Here is a 24,489-nt window from a genome sequence, read left to right as displayed (position 1 = left end):
ATTTTTCCACGGCCAGCTCAGCATTTTGACCACCAAGAATATCCAGTATACGTTCATTAGCCAGTTTACTGCCCCATCCTTTTATGTAGACAGTGGACTTTAAGAACACCGGAAGCTCGCTCTTCTTTGCCAGTCCTAGCTTAGCGCCGTCCCAGGGAGGAGGGATACTTTCCACCAAGTTCTTTAGGGTGCTAACACATTGGTGAGATGCCAACCTCATCAACATCACGCCCATGCTGAACTCGCAGCTCTCGCTCTCTATTGGTTGTTTGCCCTTTGAAGCGATAGCATGGTCCACTATCTTATTGTTGACCAGGTCTTCTATTTTACTCTGTTGGTCTTTTGGAATTTTGCCTGTCGGATTACCGGCATCGTAAGCTGCATAGCAGAGTTTGTCCCGGTATCTCTTCGAGGTTGATTTCGCCGACGTGTTCGTCTTCGGAATAACTGGCTTGGCGTTGTCACCCTTACTCGCAGGATTCTCACTTGAGGTTCCTTTGAGTGAAGTATGGCTTGGCTTCGACTGTGTATTAGAAGACGGGCAGCTCTTTTTCTTAGGTTTATTCTCAGTTGTCAACTCCTCGGGAGACCTGATCCTTTTTGCCTCAGATCTTGTGAGAGAGTCCGATTTTTCCTTTGGAGTGTCGTGGAATTGACTAACTATAATTTCCTGAAGCACCTTTTTTAACTTCCTCCTCTGTGCTCCAGAAAGTCTTTTTTAGTTTAGCTATGCTATATTTGCTCTACTTCATCCTTTTTGGGATTTGCTATAATGGTGTTATTATTATCATCTGAGGATTCAGAGTCGGAGCCCTCACCTATATTTAACGGCTGAGGTAGCTTAGAGCTCACTCCGAGTACATCCTTCTCTTTCACCCCTATATTTTTGCCAGTGGCATGCTGTACACTTGACGCATTGTCCGCCACGGAGGCCAAGGTACCCACCTCCGTAGTAGTATTTTGCTCACGATTGCAGGATGACGACGACACGTGACTCGCGAGTAGATCAACACTTGCCGCCGGTACTGGGTTATTTAGGTCCTGTACCGTAACTTTTATCCTTTTATCCTTTTATTTTTATTTTCCATATTTGTTTTTTCCAGTTTTTTGGTCCGCGGGGAATATAATATTCCCATGTGGTGGACAATCTGCCCTCCCTCAGCTTAAGTGAAATTAAAACTGGGAGAGGACAGATGGTCCATCACCACCCCCTATCCGCCACCCGGGGACGCGCTCGGTAGGAAAAACGGGAAAACACCCCCGTGTCAGGAGTTATTAACCAAAACGTAATTTAAAGCAAGTTTTTTTTATACAAAATCTATGAAAAATTAAACAAACAGAAAAAAATACAAAGTGGAATCAATTTGAATTTATATGGAAAATGCTATTTATCTCTTAAACTGCAGGATCAATTTAAATAAAATGTACAAGAAAATTATTATATATATTTACACGATTTTAAAGACAATATCTTTGGCTTTAATATGCAATTAAAAATTATGTTGGACTTTAAGTAGTTTCAGAGTTATGGGTAATTATGTGTACATACTTTTATGAAATTTTAACATATTTTTTAATTTGCAAATCGCGATAATTTTACATTGGAATGAGTTTCCATTCAAAAAGTCAATGATATGTGGAACATATATATCGTCACCTGAAACGCAAACGGCCCTAACTAACCAAAAATTGAAAATCGATTTTATTGTTGATTACAATGTATTGCATCAAAACATATGTAAACACAAAAAATTGGACTCCTCCTACCAAAATTAGCAAAAAAACAAAAGGCCCTATCTACAAAAACATTTAAATATTAAAGGTAAAAAGTCCAATTTATCCATTTTTATATACGCCATTGTCAATTGTCATAATAATTGATAGGTTTCACTATTAAACAATTTGTTTATTTACTACAAATAAATCGCGATGATAAAAACAAACTTTCCAATTTCAATAGTTTTTTGCTTCTAATGTAAAATTTTAAAAATGTTAGTTAGGGCCGTTTGCGTTTTAAATGACGATATATATTATATGTGTGGTAAGTTTTATTAAAATCAGAGATGGTAAATCCGACTGCTGTAGGCTTTCACATGGATTTTCCCAAATGTAAAATAATGGCTACTTTACTATCAAGCGTGAAACCCGCAATTATTTAAAGTTAATACTAATGACAACAATTTTAGGATTCAGTACGACTTCTAGCAGTAGAAGCATGTGTTAGCATTGCGCAGTTATTGCCTCAAGAAGATGTGGAACATGTAAGAAAATTTGCGATTGTTGTTAAAATATTAAATAATATTAAAATGTTAATAACATTTTTATAGTTAGTTTTGCCTACATTACGTCAATGTGCTAGTGATTCGTCGTGGCGTGTTCGCTATATGGTTGCTGAAAAATTTGTTGACTTGCAGAAAGCAGTGGGCCCTGAGATAACACGTGTTGATTTGGTTCCCGCATTTCAAGTAAGAATAAATATTACTATTATTGACATCCCAAACATACCTTCTTTTTTATAAAATTATAGTATTTGCTAAAAGATGCCGAGGCTGAGGTTCGTGCTGCGGTGGCTACTAAAGTCAAAGATTTTTGTGCCAATTTAGACAAGGCAAATCAAGTACACATTATAATGACTTCAATTTTACCCTATGTTCGCGATTTAGTCTCCGATCCAAACCCACATGTTAAGTCTGCATTGGCTTCAGTTATAATGGGATTGAGCCCAATGCTTGGAGCCTACAATACTGTTGAACATTTATTGCCTTTATTTCTCATTCAGTTAAAAGATGAATGTCCAGAAGTGCGTTTAAATATTATTTCCAACCTTGATTGTGTTAATGATGTCATTGGAATTCAGCAGCTGTCACAAGTAAGATGATTTAATTTAAATTAACATTATCATGTACAGTGTCTCTCATAAGTATTCGAATTTAGGTAAACTATGAAAAAAACCAAATTTAATAATATATTTTGTGTGGAAAATAAATAAATTAATTTGTTATATTGTCTAGATAGTCCTTAGATTTGATATCACGCCCCTTAAAACTTGGAAACTTTACATTTACTTAAATTAGTTGTGCTTTTTTTAAAAAAGTCCATGAAACTACTTCACAAAAGTATACGAATTTTTCCTGTATTTCATATTTGATCATATTATACGATACACAAATTCTAGAATCGCGTGGTTTTATGCTTAATATTGTTTTAAGGGGTAACTATCAACCGCATGGATATATTTTTGACCCATTTGGTCCACAATTTTGGGGGATTTGTACCCTCTTTTCATGTAATATCATTAAAATGGCGATTTTTGGCTATATTTGTAATGTTTTCACCCTTTTTCCAGAGATAAAACTAAAATTTAATATTGGAATTTAATAGAACCCATAGGGTATCTAAAAATAATATTTTTTGTTATAAGGATCTGTACTTAAACGTTCCAAGATGTATTTTTGGTATCGTTTTTCAGTTTCTAATTGAATTATCTGGATCATAAGTCCCTTTTCGTACCTCTAGGGACGATATTTTCCGACAAAGTTGTCTAGTGTATATTCATGTACATATTGGCACTAATATATTTTAAATTTTCAATATATTATAGCGGTATACAACCCCAAAACATGCCTTAATAAAACGTCATCCTATATAGTAGATTTCAGTTTTTACTACTCGTAACTTTCACGCTTATGTTGCCCGTTACAATAACACTGTAAGTCCAAAATTTTGGTTTTAATTTGATCATAGTAAATAATATTTAAACATATATCAATATTTTTGAGTTAGATCATAATGATATTGTGCCATGCAGCATGGAGGCCATTGGTATCTAAAAATAATGATTTTACTATTTTGAATGGTGTTTCTTCGAGGCATGTTTTGGAGTTGTACACTTCCACAACACATTGAAAACTTAAAATGTATAAAAGCTGATATCTAAAAGAATATATACCAGAAAACTTCCCCGAAAATAGTTGATCCTAGTATTATAAAAATGGACTTAAGTTCCAATATATTGAATTAGCGACAGAAGAATGATCCGAATAATTTATCTTGGAACGTTTAAATACAGATTCTTGTAACAAAAAATATTATTTTTATATACCCCAAGGGGTCTTATAAGTCCCAATATCAAATTTTTGTTTTATCTCTGGAAATAAGGAGAAAAATTTACAATTATGGCCAAAAATCGCCATTTTAATGATATTACTTGAAAAAAGGTACAAATTCCCCAAAATTGTGGACCAAATGGTCCAAAAATATATCCTTTCCGTGGATAATAACCCCTTAAAACAATATTACGCATAAAAACCATTCGATTCTAAAATTTGTGTTGCGTATAATATGATCAAATATGAAATACAGGAAAAATTCGTATACTTTTGAGAGGCAATTTCATGGACTTTTTTTAAAAATCCATAATTAATTTAAGTCAATGCAAATTTTTCAAGTTTTAAAAAGCGTGATATCAAACATAACGACTATCTAGACAATATAACAAATTAATTTATTTATTTTGCACACAAAATATATTATTAAACTTGGTTTCTTTTTATAGTTTACCCAAATTCGAATAATTATGAGAGACACTGTATGTATATTATAGCTGCCCAAATATATCGATTTTGTTTGGGTGGGTACTATGTCGTTCATTAGTGTCTAATATTGATGTTAAATTTTAGCCCAATCGGATAACAGTACCCGAACTGATTGAAAAGTATAAAATTATATTTTCTTAACTTTTCGACCAAACTTATCTTCTATAGAATAAAATATTAATGTCGAGCCATAAATAATAAAGTTATAGGCATTTTCTTTTCACAAATATGTAGCAAAAAGTGTAATTAATTCATATGGCATACCCAGTACAAACGTGTACAAATTTTTTATAAATTCTGGAACATAAAGAATGACATAACGTTTTTACCTGAACAGTTAACAACAATAAAATATACTAATATTTTTTAGAGATAAACATGTATCTTGTGCATAGTTTAAGGCTTAAACTTAAGACTTAAAGAATATAAAAACTCAAAAATAAAATTTTGAGTTGAGTCACTTTAGTACTGGTTGTGCGATATGTATTTTACAGCACTAGCAACGAAGGCTTTCGCGTGTAAAATTATACAAGTTAATTTTAACGTCGATAAAAGTGGTACCAATTCAAAAATAAAAATACAAATATGAATGTGTTTATGTCAAACAATAAAAAAATATTTTAAAATAAAATTTAAATCAAAGAAAATTACCAGATAAAAAAACCTTTTCAAGAAATTGTAAATAATTTCAAGATTTAGCAGATTTCTTCTGTGGAGTAATGCCAAGTCAGGTAATGTTCGTTTTGTTGCTAACTTTAAGCGTTAACACTCTTTGATAGCAACATAGCACAACTATTGTTAATAATTTTTTTGTTTTACTTTGATATAAATGTTTTGTTACATAGACAATTTTCTCTATAAGATAAGATTTGATCGAAATATTAAGAAAATATAATTTAATGAAACAATTTTTGAAGAAATTAAAAAAGTCCTATTATTTACCAAATTTTACACATTTCAATCGATTTCTGGCATGGGTTCCCGTTATCCGATTGAACTAAAATTTAACACCAATTAGTTTTTTTTGAACATCCATCCAAACAAAATCGATTATTTTTGGTCACCTCTAATGTACATTCAGTGGTGGTCATATGATTAAAACATTTGTATTATCGATGCAATTTTAAAGTTTATTTTCGAATTTTTAAAAGAAAACAAAAACATTTTTATGTTTTCAAAAAAAATTTGCAGTAGTGCAAAGTGAATGTAATTATCATGACTTCTTTAATAACAGTGCTAATACAACTCATTTTAAACGCCTTCCTAAATTCAACCTATTCCGCAGTTAAAAAATCCCTTTAAAACTTAAAAAATTAATTCAGATTGTTAATTTAATCAAATGAAATTTATGTGTTATTAGAAATATTTTTGATTATTAATATTATTTTATATTTTTTCCCATATTTATTATAATATTTTCCTTAAAAATATTTAAAATATTATCCAAAAATACATACAAAACAAATAGCTTAAACCAATGAAACATCGTTTTCGAATAATATTAATAACCAAAAATATATATAATAATACAGAAATTTCATTTGATTAAATTAACAATCTGAATTAATTTTTGAAGTTTTAAAGGAATTTTTTAACTGCGGAATAGGTTGAAATTAGGAAGGCATTTAGAATGAGTTGTATTAGCACTGTTATTAAAGAAGTCATGAAACTTGCATTCACTTCGTACTACTGCAAATTTTTTTGCTGGGTAGGTAATAACAAAATTAAAAACTTCAAAAATTAATTCAGATTGTTAATTTAATCAAATGAAATTTCTGTATTATTATATATATTTTTGGTTATTAATATTATTTTATATATTTTACCATACATATTTGTTATAAATATTTTCTTAAAAATATTTAAGATATCTTCCAAAAATACATGCAAAACAAATAGCTTGAACCAATGAAACATCGTTTTCGAATCATCGAATTTGCATTGGTTCGATTATTCGAAATTCTCGCATAAACACATGATCTCCAATGACACGGTAATGTTAAAATCATGCATGTTTCACCTAAATCGAACCACTTCGTCATCACTTGCACCTCTGATTAAACAACATCTTTGTCATGTAACTTTTTGCTGGGAACATTTATGTATACACCAAAATCATAAGATCTAAAATATCCCAGCAAAAAATAATTGATGTCATAGTTTAAAAACGACGTCTTAATCACATCTAAAAATGCGATTACATATTTTTCGCTTTTATAAACCAAACATATCCTTACAAAGTTAAAAGTGAGGAAAGAGATGTAGAAAAGTCACTACAAATAACATATTCGAAGTACTTAAAATTTTGAAGAATTTTCATTACAACTAGTAAACCGAAGTGCTTCAAATTCAGGTGAAACCCTGGATGCATTATTCATTCACAAAAAGTTTTTTCCAAAAAGATTTTACAAAAAAATAAATATATGTAGAGTATTTTCGCTTTTTATCGAAATAGGTGCTAAAATTGTCGTAATTTTTAGCTTATACAAAATATTTTAAAATAGTTTGGCATTTAGTTTGGTCCATTTTAAAATGTTTGGATTATTATTTAATATGATGAGTAGATGAACACGCAACAAAAATGATTTTTTTCATCAACGTGAGTGATAAATGAATAAATATTTGGTATTCTGAAAAAAACCTAAAATATTTCTGAAATTGTTGAAAAAATATAACCACGAAACATTTTATGAAATTTTGAGATTTCATAAAAACTCTAAGAATTTGGTCCAAAATCGTTTAAAATTAAGCTTTTTCCAATTAATATTGAAAAAAAAAAGTACAAAAACTTTAAAAAATAGCTATAAAGTATTTAATTTGTTAATAAAATATAAAGTCTTTTAATTATGTAGCCTAGACTGACCGGATCTTATATGGGGAAATACTAAATCTTTATTTAACAACAATATGTAAAATACAAAAAACATTTATCACATAATATCAAAATATACGAAGTATGCTCCTACCGCGACCAGGTCGCGTTTTTGGAGACAAAATCTGTTGTAACTCTGTTTGACTTAAAGTAACAACCCAGCAACAAAAGTGTGGAAAAAGATGTAGTATTTTCATCACAACTAGTATCCCGAAGTGCTTCAAATTCATGTGAAAAAATTATGAATTTTATATTAGGGTGTCATTGGAGGGATGTTGTTCATTTTTAACAACTTTGAACTACATCTAATCTTATTTTTAGAAGCAGAAAAAATCCGATATTTGGATGTCAAAATTAAAACACGGTCTTTCAATGACACGCTTTTGTAAATTTCATTGTTTTTTCACCAAAACTTGATGTACTTCGAATATGTTATTTGTTGTGGCTTTTCTGCATATTTTTTCTCACATTTAACTGGGTTTTCATTTGTTATGAAATATTTGGTTTATAAATGCGCAAAATATGTAATCGCAATTTTAGATGTGGTTAAGATGTCGTTTGTAAAGTATGACATCAATTATTTTTTGCTGGGAAGAATTATGTATATAATATAAATTTTTAAGTAGAATATTAGCTTTGTTTTGAGGTACTAAGCGTGTTTCTATTATTTACCGTTCTTAACGTCTTTTAATCGAGCTCAAATTTCGGCTATCTCAATATCTGGAAAGGGGAATCATTTTGTGGGGTTAAGACGAACAAGATTCCAACATCGACTTTTTGCGGTCACTCTAATGTACCCAACCAATTTGTATTGAAAATTTTATTTTTTTTTAGAGTTTTTTCTTACATATTTTAAATCTTATGTCTTTATTGCATAATGTTTTTGTTCCCTTTTGAAAATTCGACAATAAAGTATGAAATTGCATCGATAATGTAAATGTTCTAATTATATGGCCATCACTGTATGTACAGTTGTGGACATTGAATTAAGTTATTCTAACACTTTTGAATTTTTTTTTTTTTTAGAAAAAACAAATACTGATAACATAATCAACAGAATTTACTTATATTAATTTACAATATATGTAGTCTATTTAATTTATTTATAACAAAAAAGTGTCATTTTTGATTATTTACTTATTTTTACAAAGAAAATTGTGTATTCATACACTGAAAATAATCCATGCTTCATTTTACGAAATGTTGTAACTACTTTCTTCGTAATATTTATGAAAATTTCGTGCATAATACGATATATTATTTAATCAAACCATTTTCTATATTCTATATATTCTGAATACTTATAGATTGCGCAGTCGGTTAAGTGTGTCTGTCTGTCCGTCTGTGTGTTTGTTGAAATCAGTTTTCTGAAGACCTCAGATATCTTCGGAATCCAAATCTTTAATAATTCTGTCAGACATGCTTACGAGATTTAAAATCAGCAAAATCCGTCCATATTTTCATAAAAAAAGACATTTTTTTGCATGCTTTGATAAATAATCAACAACACTGCTTATTGGAAAAATATTTATGTTTGGATGTATGTATGTTGGTTTCATTGCGTTGTGTATTTTGTTTTTTTTTTGTGTATTTTGTTTGGTATGTTTGGATGCTGTTGGTTTCGTTGTGTATTTGTTTTATTTGTGTTTTTTGTTTCGTATGTTTGGATGTATGTTGTTTTCATTGTGTTGTGTATTTTGTTTTTTTTTTTGTGTATTTTGTTTGGTATGTTTGAATGTATGTTGGTTTCATTGCGTTGTGTACATAGTTGCCCGATGATTTGGGTGTAAAATCGTCAAATTTCGAGGAAAAAATCGTCAAAGTCGTCAACTGATTTTTCGAAATCGTCATTAAATCGTCAAAGCTATTTTCCATTTATATAATATACATGTTTGATGGTATTTTTACGATTTTATAGTAATTATTTTAACTATCGAGAAATTTTTATCAATTTCGCTAGATTTTAGTTTTGTTTGTTTGTACTTTAAGTTACAATTATTCCAGTACGACTGGACAGAATATAAAATTGAGTTTTTTTTGGTTCTCCACCATAATCGAAATTAATACTTAGGTTAAGTTAACACGAATGCATATGGTCAACATGCACTTCAAAAAACCGTAACTCGGTACAGTTATTCAATGTCACACATTTGACCAATGCGGTTTGTAACGTAAAACTCTCGAAGGCAGAGCAAAACGGACGGCCTGATTCCCCTTAAGCGACAATGGCAACGACGCATGACGATCTTTCTCCACCCAGAGCTGAATTACGAATGCATTTGTTTATTATCTGTTTAATTTGGCAAATATGATTTAAAACACATCGATTTTCTTTAAAATTATAGATAGAAAAATTATAAAACGTATTAAAATTAGTACGAAAATCCTATTTTAAAAAATCGTCATATTTAGAGTTAAAATCGTCAAATCGTCAACAGCCAATTTTTGACAGTGAAAATCGTCAAAATGACGATAAATCAAATCTGGCAACAGTGGTTGTGTATTTTATTTTTGTTTTTTGTGTATTTTGTTTGATATGTTTCCACTAAACAATTTTTGCAGAATTCGTAACGAATTCGTACCGCCAGTCTGCACAAGTTGCCGATTTCGTATCAGAATTCCGTCGGAATTCGTTACGAAAATCGTATGAAAGGTTGTTCGGAATTCGGAACCCTTTGTCTGAGGAAATTCAGAATTCGGTACGAAATCTGATGTAAATTCCTGGGGAAATTCTGAACGATTTTTCGACAAATCTGATTGAAGTCGGACAAATGTCTGATACCATGTCTGACATTTTTTCGACAGTTTGTACAAAAGTCTGATCAAGTATAAAAAAGTCTGATAGATGTCGGATAAATGTCTGATAAAATGTCCGACAGTTCGTACAAAAGTCTAATCAAGTATAAGAAAATGGTCTGACTATTTTGATCACGTCTGATGAAAACTATTTTCATATATCATGAATTCCATGAGAAATCAATTAAGAATTGACCGATGGTCTTCAAATTTCTTTAATTTTTTGTAAACTCATACTCTATTAGACATATAAGACATATCTAAATTAAATTCTTAAAAATTCCAAAAAACGCGAGTTTTATTGCGATTTTAATTCATATCTTTGAGAGTTGATATCTGATTTTCTTGATTTTCAATCTAATACTATGGCTGTTCTCTTTCATTCCAATATAATTTTTATATTAAAAAATTAAGATGGTGCTTTTTTATGTAAATGCACTTTTTGAATGCATTTTTGAAATCGTTCTCCCTGTTTAAAATTGTTTAAAAGTGCATTAATCGATTATTTGAATCTTTTTATGCAAAATATAAAAATATTTTATGTGATTTTTTTAAATGTTCTATATTAGGAAATTTTTTAATTTTATTGATATTTTATGCATTTAACAGAATTTAAAACTACTTAAAGTACAGTACTGATCAGAATTGGGGTGCAAATATTTAAATTCGATTACCACTAATGTACACTTTCATCAAAATGCATTTCAAAAAAATATTTTTTAAGATAAATGCATTTTTTATGCAAAAATTAATATAATTTTATAATAAACATTTTTAAATATCGTACGTGACAATTCGTATGTGACAGATTTTTCTCCTGATTTTTTTTAGGTTATAAAATATATATTTTGGAAATATATGCATGCACACACTTCAACAAATCAAAAGGAGTAGGAAAGTGCAGTCGGACATGGCCGACTTATATACATGTTTAAGCAATTTATAGATAAAAATAAAAAACTGGAGTTATATTGCGACTAGGGTCAAATATGGACCGATCTTCATAAAATTTTGGGGTGTGATTTTAATTTGTGCCAAATTCTATCATAATACTAGTGATTAGAGGTGAGTTACGGACGTTTAAGTGTTTTTCTGAAATTAAACATTGAATGGAACTAGGCTCAAATGAGGTCGGCAAAATGGTTTAGGCTTATAAACATTTTAGATCTGCCGATTTTTGAAGGGATAGTATTATAATTAACAGAATTATGAGCTAAAAAGTGATATTTTCGGGTCCGTTTGTATGGGGGCGAGGTGTAAAAATAGACCGATTTCAAAAATTTTCAACAGTCTTCGTCTTTGGTGCTACAAAAGATCATATACCAACTTTTGTTGAATTATCTTCAAAAATGCAGAAGTTATAAGGGTTTTATTTCAGTCGTGTTTTACCTTTTCATGGAATTGCCCATATATTGATAATATGAAGGAAATTGAAAGACATGAGGTCGAAAATTTTCAGTTTTTCTGTGTTCTTTCCTGGAATTCATGATATATAATTTCTTATGGTTTAATTTTATTAATTTTAATGATAATTTATAAGCTTTCATTATTCATGACTTCTCAAGAGTGCATAAATAAATAATAGAAACTTATAGATTATTTTCAAAATTAAACCATACTACTTACATATTATATACGAAAATAGAGTTATATATTATATACACCTATTTAAAATTATAAATGTAATTTTTTGAAATTTTTTGTTTATTAACAAAGTTTAAAGAAATTTAAGCAGTAATCATCACATATGCAGATGTTGTTTACTTGATTTCCAAAGACCAACTGAGAAAATAAAAGAAAATAAAAATTAAATTTCCTTTTAAAATACAGTTGACGAATTTCAAAATATAAACAGGTTTGTGAAATGAAATAAATTGAAATTTTATAAATTTAATATTTTTTAAATACACTATGGTGAAGGTTATATAAGATTCGGTAAAGCCGAATATAGACTTCTTACTTGTTATACCTACATTTAATGTCAGACCCACCACTTATAAAATAAAAACACATATTATTATCCAGTTTCCTTTCAGTATCTTTTGAAAAATTTCTTATATTTTGGGTGAAAATGAATCCACATCAGTGAGATGTTGTTTAGAAGAGATCTCTATTGAACCTTCATAGAATATTTTACGAGAATAATACAAAGCCAATTACATACACTGCAATAAGCTTCAAATAACAATGATTTGAAAGAGATTTTTTGAAACTGCTAATTTAACAACATTCTACATACTAAAGGATAAAACTATCATCAGTTAAAAATATTTATATTTATTTATCATATTTTTTATTTTTTTTTTTTCAAAATGAATTAAGTCAATGTCCACAAAAAACGACCTATACACAATTTCTTGAAAAAATAATTTAATCATCCAACATGACATACTTTTTTGTTATAAATATGTACATATGTATATTAAATTCTACATTATAAAGAAGAAAAAGGTAATTTTGTTAATTATTTTATCATTATAAGTTTTTTTCGAAAAGAAAAGTCGAAAGTGCTAGAAAAACTTAATTCAAGTTTATATACATTAGAGGTGCCCATTCTGCTTGGATGGGTCTCATTTTGTTCATTATCTAAAACTAAATGATGGTTAGCCAAATCGGATAACGGGAACCCATGCCGGAAATCTATTGAAAAGTGTAAAATTGGATAAATAATAGGACCTTTTTAATTACTTAAAAATTTGCCATTAAATTATATTTTCTTATATCTTATTTTATAAATCCCTTCCCCTCACTTCATTATCCATATTAATTGTTTTTGTATTTTCAAAAATTTTTAAGAAACTATTTTCAACGCAAAGTGATTTATAAAATAAGGGAGATAATTTTAATGCCACATTTTTTAGGAAGTAAAAATTATCCTATTATTACATACATACATACATACATACATACATACATACATACATACATACATACATACATACATACATACATACATACATACATACATACATACATACATACATACATACATACATACATACATACATACATACATACATACATACATACATACATACATACATACATACATATGTACGTACATACATACAGTGGTGGAAAAAATAATAGAAACGACTTTATTTAGTGGTGAAAACTAAATTTTCACAAGAAGTACCCGTTAGAATTTGATGATTTGTATCTTAAATAAAAGGTATTTAGGTCTACTTTCCTATGATAAATAGAGGTTTTTTGCTCCATCGTATTTTATTGGTATTTAAAAAATTTGGCATTGGAAAAATAATAGAAACGATTCACTGTATTACACTGGGGACATAAGCTGAGAGTACTTAAACTGCGTTTTGTATTTATTTTAAAAAATTTGAATTGTAAATGATATTCCCAATATCAAAATATACTGTTTCCTCGGTTCTTTATGTTAACATATGGTAGACTATATGAGCTCTGACGGCTGAATGTGGCTCCAATTTTCTTTAATAAATTTTCTTTAATAAAAAGTTTAAACAGTGAAAAAATTGCTTAACATTGCTAAATTACTTAAAAAATTTTTTCTTGAAAAGATTTAACACGATAATCCACCGATTTTTGGCCCAAATTTTGAGCAATATTTCACATTTTGGCAATTCAATCCGTTCTTGGTGGTTAAAAAGGGGCATAAATAGCCCATATAAGGCCCTAAAGGGCTCGGTTATGTAAATGAAGAACTAATAAAAAAAAAATAAATATCAAAGTATCTTGATGGACAGGTAAAATAAGTTGAATTTAAAACTAAAATTTCAAGAAATGTAAAAATTTGGGAAATTAATTTAAAATTTAGGTATAGTACTGTACGAGAATTAATACTAGTATAGACCCAATACGATCTATTGCAAAAAATAAAACAGAATGTTTTTAAACGAGGGAAATAAAATATGTTTTTTATTTCATTATCTTTTCTAAAATTTAATACGTTTATTTTATGGAAAAAATTACAAAGAATATTCTTTCTGATGTTTTAATATGATAAGGTGCATTTTATCTGAACTTACGTTACAGTAGACTACCTACAATTCAAACTGAATTTTAAAATTTTTTAGATTTTGTAAACTTTTTGTGTTAAATTTAACTTATTTTAGCATTATTTCACAAGTCCATCAATATACTTTGATATTTAAGCCCGTTTTTAACCACCAAGAACAGGTCGAATTGCAAAATAGCGAAATATTGTTCGAAATTTGGCCCAAAAATCGGTGGATTGTCCTTATCTATAAGTGGGTTCAAAACATTTTCTTCCCGAAATCTTCTCAAAAACTAATTTTTTAGATAATTTAACCATTAGAAGACATTTCTTTCACTATCTGAAATTTTTATTTAAGAAAACTTGAAAATCAAGCTTCAAAAAAACAAATGTTAACATAAAAATTAAAGTAAAAAGTATACTTTTATATTAAGAATTTCATTTATAATTAAAATTTTTAAAAATAAGTACAAAACGTAGTTTTAGAAATCTCAGCTTATGTTACCAGTTTAATGCTCTGAATCGTTTCTATTATTTTATTTATTTATTCAACTAATAATACAAAAGCCTTCTGGCCAAATTAAGTATTACAAAGTAATTACATTGTAGCAAAAACTATGTCAAATTAATAGATATTTATATTACAAAATAAAATATTTTTTTTTTTTTTTTTCATTTTATTTATTCTTTATTGAATCTTTCTTATGTAGAAATTTACAATAAGTATTAAAATCTTAACCTAAATTATAACTAACGTTGTTATTGCCAATGCAATTTCAACCAAAGTTCTCGATAATTTGATTATCTGGCAAAATCCAATGTTTCTGTTCTTCTCAGTCATCTATGACCCTCAAATGACAGCAACTCCCTGGCAAGGGGATTTGGGTGATCCATTAGTTTCGACAAGTAGGTTAAACAAGAGAATTTGATCTCCTCGCGTATTATGGGGACATTGAGATCCCTATGAATATTACTATTGCGAATGTACCACGGAGCACCTGTTATTGACCTTAACAGTGCTGACTGCTTTCTTTGTAATTTTTCAACATTAGATGAGGAGGCTGTTCCCCACAGTTGAATGCCGTATAGCCATATCGGTTTTATAACTGTTTTGTACAAAAGCACTTTGTATTCCAAGTCTAGAGCTGACCGTGGTCCAATTAGCCAGTACATTTGAGCTGACTTTAATTTTATTTGTGTAACCTTGGCTGCACTGTGGTGAGTCCATGTTAAGCGGCGATCAAGGTGGATACCAAGATATCTCACATGGCTTTGTTCAGGAATTTTTATATTGTTTATCTGTACGGGAGGACAATTTTCTCGTCTTAAAGTAAATGTAACGTGAGTACATTTTGTTTCATTGACTTTTATTTTCCATTTGTCCAGGCACTTTTCCAATTCGCCGATGTGAAGCTGGAGTTGTCCAGAAGCTATTAAAGGGTTATCATGTATTCTTACAAAGTGAGTCAGTGCGCTCGTTGGCATATATGCAGTATATAAAATATATAGGAACGGACCTAGAATACTCCCCTGGGGTACTCCTGCAGATATTTTTCGACGTGAAGAAATCACATCTTTAGATCTGATTTGAAAAGATCTTTCATATATATAATTTTTAAGCAGTTTGTGAACATTCGCGGGTAGTAATGTGATAATTTTGTGTATTAGTCCATCGTGCCAGACTTTATCGAAAGCTTGAGAAATATCTATGAATAATGCTGAGCAATATTGCTTGCTCTCGAAGGCCTTCCGAATAAGAATAGTTATTCGATGTACCTGTTCGATAGTGCTGTGCTTTCTTCTGAAACCAAACTGATGGTCAGGAATAATGCAATTATCGTTAAGGTGTAGTATAAGGCTTTCAAGCAATAACTTTTCAAAAAGTTTTGAGAATATAGACAACAGGCTAATGGGACGGTATGATGTCACTTGAGTGACATCTTTTCCCGGTTTTGGTATCATAACAATTTCGGATACTTTCCATGAGGTAGGGAAATATCCAATACGTAGCATCGAGTTAAAGATGAACAAAATAATTCTCAGTGCTGAATTGGGCAGGTTACTTATCATCGTGGTAGTAATTTTATCTATACCAGGTGATTTTCTTGCCTTTAGACCTTTGATTGTCGTCTTCACGGTAGAGAACCGGAATTTTATTGGGCGTGGAACCACATTATTTATAATGTTAGCACTAATAGAAGAATCTGTATCATTTTCAGTAAACACATTCTCCAAGTGATTGGCGAATGCTTTAAGTTTTTCTGACGTGTTTTTTGCCCATTGACCATTCTGGAGGCGTATGGGTGACTCATATGCAATAGGGCATTGCATATGTTTAACAGCTTTCCAGAGACTATATTCTGTTTTCTTAGTAGGGTCTAAATTTTTGAGATAGTTTCTCAGATTAGATTCCTTATTATTTTTTAAGGCGATGTGAAGTCTTCTTTGGCACTGATTAAGTTTAACCTTTATGTTTGGAGATCGCGATTGTTGCCATTGACGCCTGAGTGTTCTCTTTTCTTTAATTAGAGACTCAATGTTCCTAGGACATTTCGAATTTTTGTAGTATCCCAAGGTGACTGGGGGTGTAGAAACTTTGACAGCATCTTGTAAGATATCCGTAAATATATCGACAGCGGATTGCATTTCATGGTCATTTTTCAATGAAATGTTTTGTGGCAAGTGTGAGCTGACGTACATTTTATACTTTAACCAGTTCGTCATCTTGTTAGGGAAACAAGAACAATAGTTTTCCAACTTATTTGGCGTTTCTAATAACGTTAAAACTGTAGGCGAGTGGTCTGACGAGAGGTCCAGTGAAGGGATCACTGAAATAAATTCTCGTTTTATGTTTTTGATTACAGCAAAATCAATTAGATCGGGAATCTTATTGAGGTCTGTAGGCCAATAGGTAGGCTGGCCACTAGATATGGCATCTAGTCTGTTATGCGATATTGCTTCTAGCAATTGTCTGCCTTTGGGAGTAATGAGGCGAGAGCCCCAAAATGTATGTTTTGCATTATAATCACCAGCTGCTATGAATCTTGGTCCAAGAGTTTTAAAGTAATCGAGAAACTGCTCTCGATTAATATTATACCTAGAAGGACAATATATTGAAGATATTGTAACTCTGCTATCAGGTATATTTATAGAGGTGGCCTGGATATGGTCTTTTTTGTATTCTGGCATTGGGAAATGTCTAATATTTTTTCTCACTAATATGGCTGTTCCACCACAGGCTCTGCCACTTGGATGTTTTGTATCGTAAGTGTAGTATCCGTTAATTCTGAAACAATTCTTTAGGGTAAAGTGTGTTTCAGAGACGAGTAGTACGTCAATTTCCTGAAGTAGCAGGAATTGTTCAACTTCATTCTTGTGTTGGCTAAGGCCGTTAGCATTCCAAAAACAAATTCTTAAGGAATTCATTTCTTATTTAGCAGGATCTACATGAGCATGCTTTGATTCTGCATTAATTGTTGAAACATATTTTGCATATTTGCCATGAAACTGTTCATGGTTTGAATTAAATTCTCAATAGAGCTTTGAGAATTTGTTTCGGGTGCGGGTACACCCTCTTTTAATGCATGTGCATATGAAAATAACGTGGTATTATTTTCATTATTTGTTTGCAGATTTTCATTATTTTTATTTGTAAGACTTCTATATTGGGCACTAGAAGTTTGTTTTGCATTACTTTGGGTAACGGAACCCTCTTTTGTCGTATGGGCATACGATTTATTCTGATTGCTTTTATTTGTGATACTTCTATATTGAGCACTAGAAGTATTAGGAAGACTTGGGAAATTAGAAGCTTTATATTGAGCATATAAAGGTCTTCTGGCCTTATTTAATTGTTGCATGTGTATATATACTGGACATCCGCGATAGTTAGCAGTGTGATTTTGACCACAGTTACTGCATTTTCTTTTATTGTTATCTGTTTTTGGGTGGGGATAATCTTGGCTTTTATGGATGTCTCCGCATCTCACACAAACAGATGGTAATTTGCAGAAAGTTCTGGTGTGACCGAACTCTTGGCAATTTTGGCATTGAGGAGGACCTCTGCGTTTAATGGGTTCCTCTACAGTTATTTTGCGATTAAGAAGATATCTTAAACTATATATGGGATGAGTATCACCCTTTTTCTTCAATTGTGAAGAGTTAAAAGTAATTTCAACTCTAAACATTGGTTGAGGAATTTTGTCCTTGTTAAATATATTGTGAATGGACTTCACTTCATAACCTTCAGTCTCTAGCGCCTTTTTAATGTCATCATTTGGTACAGAACTATCTACACCTTTGATAACTACTGCCAAACCCTTTGCACTTTTTAGTTGATATGTGTAATAATTTCTTTTCTAAGAATCAAAACTATCAACTATTGTTCTAAAAGACTTTTCTGAATAAGTCTGTATTTTTGTTTCCTGAATGTTTCCTTTGCGTAGGGAGACAACGTGGAAATTTTCCTTGCCTACAAGTTGGGACAACTTATTAACCAATAGATTTGTCGTAGGTTCGCGCTTGTGGTCTTTTAGAGGCATGGATGGTGCTTTTTTACTTTCTTGGTTGTCAAGGAGTGCAAAACGATTTTGACTTACCGAATTTGTTTTCGCCTGTTTTGGATTTGGTTCCAATTTTGAAGTCCTAGGGCAGGACTTACGTTTTGTATAAGTGACATAACGGTCCTTTCCAGTTTGGATCTTTTCCGTTTCATGCGAGCTCAATGTATTTGGCTTGTTTTTTGGTATGGCACCAGTATTCTTTGACATTGGGCTTGAGTGATCTTCCTTATCATTAATGGTTTTTATAGTGTTAATATTGTTATTGATACTATTTGTGATATTGTTCACATTAGCATTACTATTTTCATCAACCATTGTATCAGTTGTTTGTTTTTCTATTTTTTCTTCTGCGTTGTCTTCCACACAATTTTCTTGTTTTGGCGCACTTGAGAGAGGAGATCTCTCGTTTGTTGTTGTTTTTGAATCTGTTGTTTGTTTATTTATTTTTTCCTTTGCGCTATTATCCACACAATTGTTTTGTTTTGGCGCACTTGAAAGAGAAGATCTATCATTTGTTGTTGTTTTTACACTTAAATAGTTTTTATGATTTTTTTGGATCATAAAATAAAATATATATGTAAAAAAAATATGTATAAATAAATAGAGTTCCCCACCAAAACAACATCATCTCTTTAATAATTAAAGGCTTAGAGTATCAAAAACTAAAAACATTAAAAGTCCCACTAGAGATTAAAATAAGCTAGAAGTTTATTCTTAAAAACATGAATAGTCCCCGAAAAACTTCTTAGATCTAAAGGCAGGCTATTCCAGATAACATCTAAAATAACAAAAGAATCAGTTGCTGGGGAGGAACGTATATTTAAAACTAGAAAAGACATTTAAAATTCAAATTACTATAATAAATTTTTAAAGAAAAAAAATTATAACATTTTCAGAATAATATTGGTGATTGGATATTAAAATTCAAAGTTTAGATGTTTATAAGTAATTTTTTCAATATATAATAATAATTTCGTATCCATGCTGCTCACCTATGTCTTAAGGGATAACAATTCCATCTAAGAAATTGTCCAAGACTGAAGGGTAACCAGCATGAATAAGACAATTATTGACTATTTAATTACGTTAGTTTGCTTGCTTGGTTTCTACTATATAAGATAATTGGAAATTTTATAAAAAAGCATAAACATTAGAATAGTAAAAACCAGCAAACAAACCAACAGATAAACAAAATTAAATAGAAATATACTTATATTACAAGAAATAAAATTATACAAAAAAATAATAAGAAAAAATGAAAACAAAAATAAGTATTAAGAAAAATAAAAAAGTAAGGCATTATCCACAATCAAGATTAAGCCTATTAAAGGCAACAAAACAAAATTTGCACGAAAGCCTAAATCAGCAAACCTTCCGCAAACCATAAAATTAATTAAGAATAAGGTAATCAATTGGTATATCTCCCTCTTCATAATTAACTCAATTCTATAAAAGGTTTACAAAATAAAAACCTCCAAACAAAGTTGTTCAACAAACCTACGAGTTTAAAAAAAAATATATATATATATAAAGAATTCATACTTAAAAAATAACAATATCAGAAGGTTTTATTAAAATACTCATAACACTGCTCAGGATTAAACGTTTTTAAATCATCATCAGGCAATACTTTTATTTTACACTTGGGGATGTCTCTGTTAATCATTTTAAAACTGTATATCTTCTTTTCCTTGACAAGTGACCGACAAAATTTCAAAAGTTTAGCAGCCATTGGCGTGAGGTTATCATTCAAGTAAACACGATTACTTATATCTTCACCATTTTTACATTTATAAAAATCAGATAGCCTTAAGTTCTTATGTTTGAAGTAATTTGTCATCTATTGATCTCGCATTGAAATAGAATGAAATTTCACTAAAATCGACATATTTCTCCTTATATAAAAAATTTGTAGAATGTCTTTGGTATCAATAGAAATTTTGTAAAAAACACACAAATCTAATAAAATTTTTTCCAAATCTTTTATCTCCTGTGGTACACCAGAAATTATAATATCAGCACGGTTCAGCTTATGTTGAAGGATATTATTTGCCAATTCAAGTTCATTTACTTTTCTCTTAGTATTTATTACATTCACAATCTTCCATCTGTTTTTTACATGATAAAACTTCGTCCTTAAAGTTTTTTATGGCCGATGTTAACTCCATGCGAATCCCATTTATTGATTCAAATTTATTGTTCATTTCAGTCTGCATATGCTTAATGTCGACCGACAGATTGGTTAAAGATTTTTTAAATTCAGCAAATTCATTGCGAATCTCTTTCCGAAATGATCCATCAACTTCAGTGTTGTCCACAGGTTTGGCCACGCAGTTTTTGCAGGTGAATTTTAAATTACGATTTTTATCAAGAACTTGGAACACATCTTTAGAAATTCCTTCACAGTCAATGTGAAACCACATATCACAGAAAATACATAACAGGCTACGTTTACCAGTAACACTTTGTTCACAGGATCCACATAAGTAAACTGGAGCCATATTAAAAGCAGCTATCCAAATATTAAATTAAAGTTGTCTGACGTTGTTTTATTAAATTTATTTAAATTTTTTTCATTTAGAACAAATCTTAAAATGTGATATTTTATTATTTGTATGTATACTGTCAAAAAAAAAAAAAGGTTATTTAGTAAAAGTCAATATTTTATTTAATTTATTATTTTTTAGCACAATTAACACTTTAAATTTAAATTCCAATCAGCCAATATAATTTATACGTCTAACTTGACATAGTGTTGCCAATTATTTTTTCCAATGCCAAATTTTTTAAATACCAATAAAATACGAAGGAGCAAAAAAACTTACAAACTCCACTTATCGTAGGAAAGTAGACCTTTATTTAAGATACAAATCATTAAATTCTAACGGGTACTTTTTGAGAAAATTTAGTTTTCACCCCAAAATGAAGTCGTTTCTATTATTTTTTCCACCACTGTACATACATACATACATACATACATACATACATACATACATACATACATACATACATACATATGAGCAATTATCAAAGTTTTTTAATTTTAGACTTAAAAAAATTATGGCACATTTAAAATATTTTGTTTAAATATAAACAGACCCTAATACGTGATGAATCCGTTCGCGTTAATCATTTTGATCGAAGGGCGCAAAAGTTATAGCGGTTTTCATTTAAATATTTAAAAAAAATCTTAAAAATAGTATTTATATACAGTTACCGTCAAAATAATAGCACCACTTAGCAGTTCGATTTTAATTTTCCGATTACGTTATTATCCCTCAATATTTTTCCTCCACAATTTTGTAGTATTATTACTAGGAGTCTATATTCTAACAAAGTTAAATTTTTTCAAAATTAATAAGTGAATTTATAAAAAATACATTCGAACGCTTATGTATGTACTTCAATTTTGACCTGTCAAAATAATAGCACCAATTAATTTATTTTACGTAAAAAAGAAAAGTAGTGCATAATATTTTATTAAAACCTATTAAAATAGGTAAGATGCTATTTGTATTATTAATTATTAAATTCGGCTTTTAAGAATTATAGCATTTGATTTAAAATAATAGGTTATTTCACGCACTGCAAAGAAGAAACACGTGAAACAATTAAAAAAACTGATTGTTCAAATGAAATGATTACAAATTATCATATCTTACAAATTTAAACCGAAATTGCTGGACTTCAAACCGCTAATATTCGTTAAATGATTAGAGGCATAGTGCTGGAACTGGAAAAAATATTAAACGATTTATCGGCTAAAAATTATTGAATCTATATCCTGGCGACTATGAGAACACATTTTAAATGTTTACAGCTCAATTAAAGTACTATTCTTGAAAACAAGGATGTAATAACAGTGTTAGAGTATGTTAAAACTCATTTAAATTAGCCAGTTGAAAACTGGGACATTTCTATTTGAGCAGACAGGTCCAAAATTATTTTATTTCTAAAGTAAGAAATCCTCCAAACAAAAAATATTCGAAAAATATTCAAAAATCATGGAAGCATCGGCATATATTAAAATCCGTATGCAAATTATATTTCCGAATGTATCTGTCGATATTCCACCTATTTCGGTCATGAAATAATGCAAAGGCCCACAAAACACCCAAAGAAAAGTCAAAAACTAGATTTTGGACAATAGAGGCCTGCTCAGAGTTCCGATCTAATATCAATCGAGAATTTGTATACCGATGTAAGGAGAAATATATCTGAAATAACTAACAATTATGATTTTCGGAGCACTGTGGAACAGGCATGGTTGTCCATTCCTCCAGGAAGTTGTCAGAATTTGGTGAATTAAATGAAAAGTGTTAGCTAGCCACCCTGGACATAGGGTAACGAAACCATAAGCTAATAATAATCCTTAAAGTTATTTTAACACAAAACTACAGAAATTATGAACTTTTTAAAACATTTTCTATTTTTATTTAATATCTGAACACAAGTGGTGCTATTATTTTGACATGCAATTTCTTTATCTTTGTTTAAAAAAACTAATTATTTTTAATGAATATGAAATTACATGATTCCGTTTATTCTTTCATATATTCTTAACACATTTCTCAATATTTTAAAACAATATACAAAGACCATTTTTAAATAATATACATTTTTTTAATAATTTCAAATTTACTAAGGAAGTGGTGCTATTATTCTGACAACAGCTGTATGTAATAAAAATAATTCAAATTTAGCGTATTAAATACATACCATAAGATTTATTTTAAAAATACACAGTAAGAAATTTCATTTCAGTATTTTTTTAACTTGTTGCTTATAGTTTTTGAAAAATCGCGAATTAGTAAAATTTAAGAAAAAAAAAAAACTGTTAATATCTGAATTCTACGAGCTTGATTTATAAGAGAATGCAATTAAAAAATTATAGTTTGAAGGAATTAAATATTTATAGAGTGATGCTTTTTGGTGCTAGGTACATTTTATTTGGCCCACAAAAACTACAATTATTTAACTTTTTTGATGCGCCCCAGTTTTACATTAAAGTATTAAGAAAACTTGCAAATGATGATAATTTTGACGAATTTTGGCAAAATGTGTTTAGATAAAAGTGACGTCTTTGTAGCTTACAAGGACATTTTAAATACATATATGATCCCAAACCATTGTGTTTGTCATTATCTTCATGTCTATTCATTAAATGTTTGTATAAGTCGATGTTTGATATATAAAATCGCAAAAATAAAAAAAAAAAATTTTGCAAAATTTTTAAAAAGTTCATAAAATTTTTGCATTCGAATATTTTTGCATGCTCCCCCGATTTTATATTTCAAAATAACAAAAAATTCAATTTACGCAATAATTCAAATTATTTCCTATGTAAGTGCGAATTTGCCGCGCCAAAAAGTGATATTTAAAAAAAAATACGTTCAAGTTTTCCAACTTTTGTAGCTGTCGTACCGATCTCCTGTTCAGGGCACATTAACGAGGTATATACCATACTGTGTATAATTACATCAGCTAACCACTGTTGTCCCAATTTTTGTATTTTGTTAAGGCGCGTCAGCGCCCGGTCAAAAAAAAATTTAAAAAATTCAAAATTGGAAAAAACCTGGTGACAAATTTCAACATCCAAGTTCTAATACGTAAAGTGATATCACACGGATAAGCTTGTAAAGAATTTATCTCCTAAGTGTCTTTAGTTAGCACTATAACGAATAGTGT

General features: G+C 29.8%; 1 protein-coding gene across 3 annotated transcripts in view; it reads left to right on the top strand.

The window, feature by feature from the left end:
• The window catches only part of LOC119613764 (serine/threonine-protein phosphatase PP2A 65 kDa regulatory subunit), a 163,918-nt gene that overhangs the window by 86,519 nt on the left and 52,910 nt on the right, over positions 1-24,489 (top strand). For all 3 annotated transcript variants that reach the window (XM_037969797.1, XM_037969804.1, XM_037969813.1), the window contains exons 4-6: positions 2,187-2,261; positions 2,328-2,465; positions 2,528-2,869. In XM_037969797.1, coding sequence (XP_037825725.1) covers positions 2,187-2,261; positions 2,328-2,465; positions 2,528-2,869 — 555 coding nt within the window. The remainder of the gene's footprint in view (positions 1-2,186; positions 2,262-2,327; positions 2,466-2,527; positions 2,870-24,489) is intronic.

The sequence above is a fragment of the Lucilia sericata genome, unplaced genomic scaffold (genome assembly GCF_015586225.1).
Source record: "Lucilia sericata isolate MDLA Ls3-8-SP2 unplaced genomic scaffold, ASM1558622v1 Contig000040F_arrow, whole genome shotgun sequence".
Lineage (NCBI taxonomy): Eukaryota > Metazoa > Arthropoda > Insecta > Diptera > Calliphoridae > Lucilia > Lucilia sericata.
Note: the sequence above shows the minus strand (reverse complement) of the source record. Positions and strands in the feature narration are given on the sequence as shown.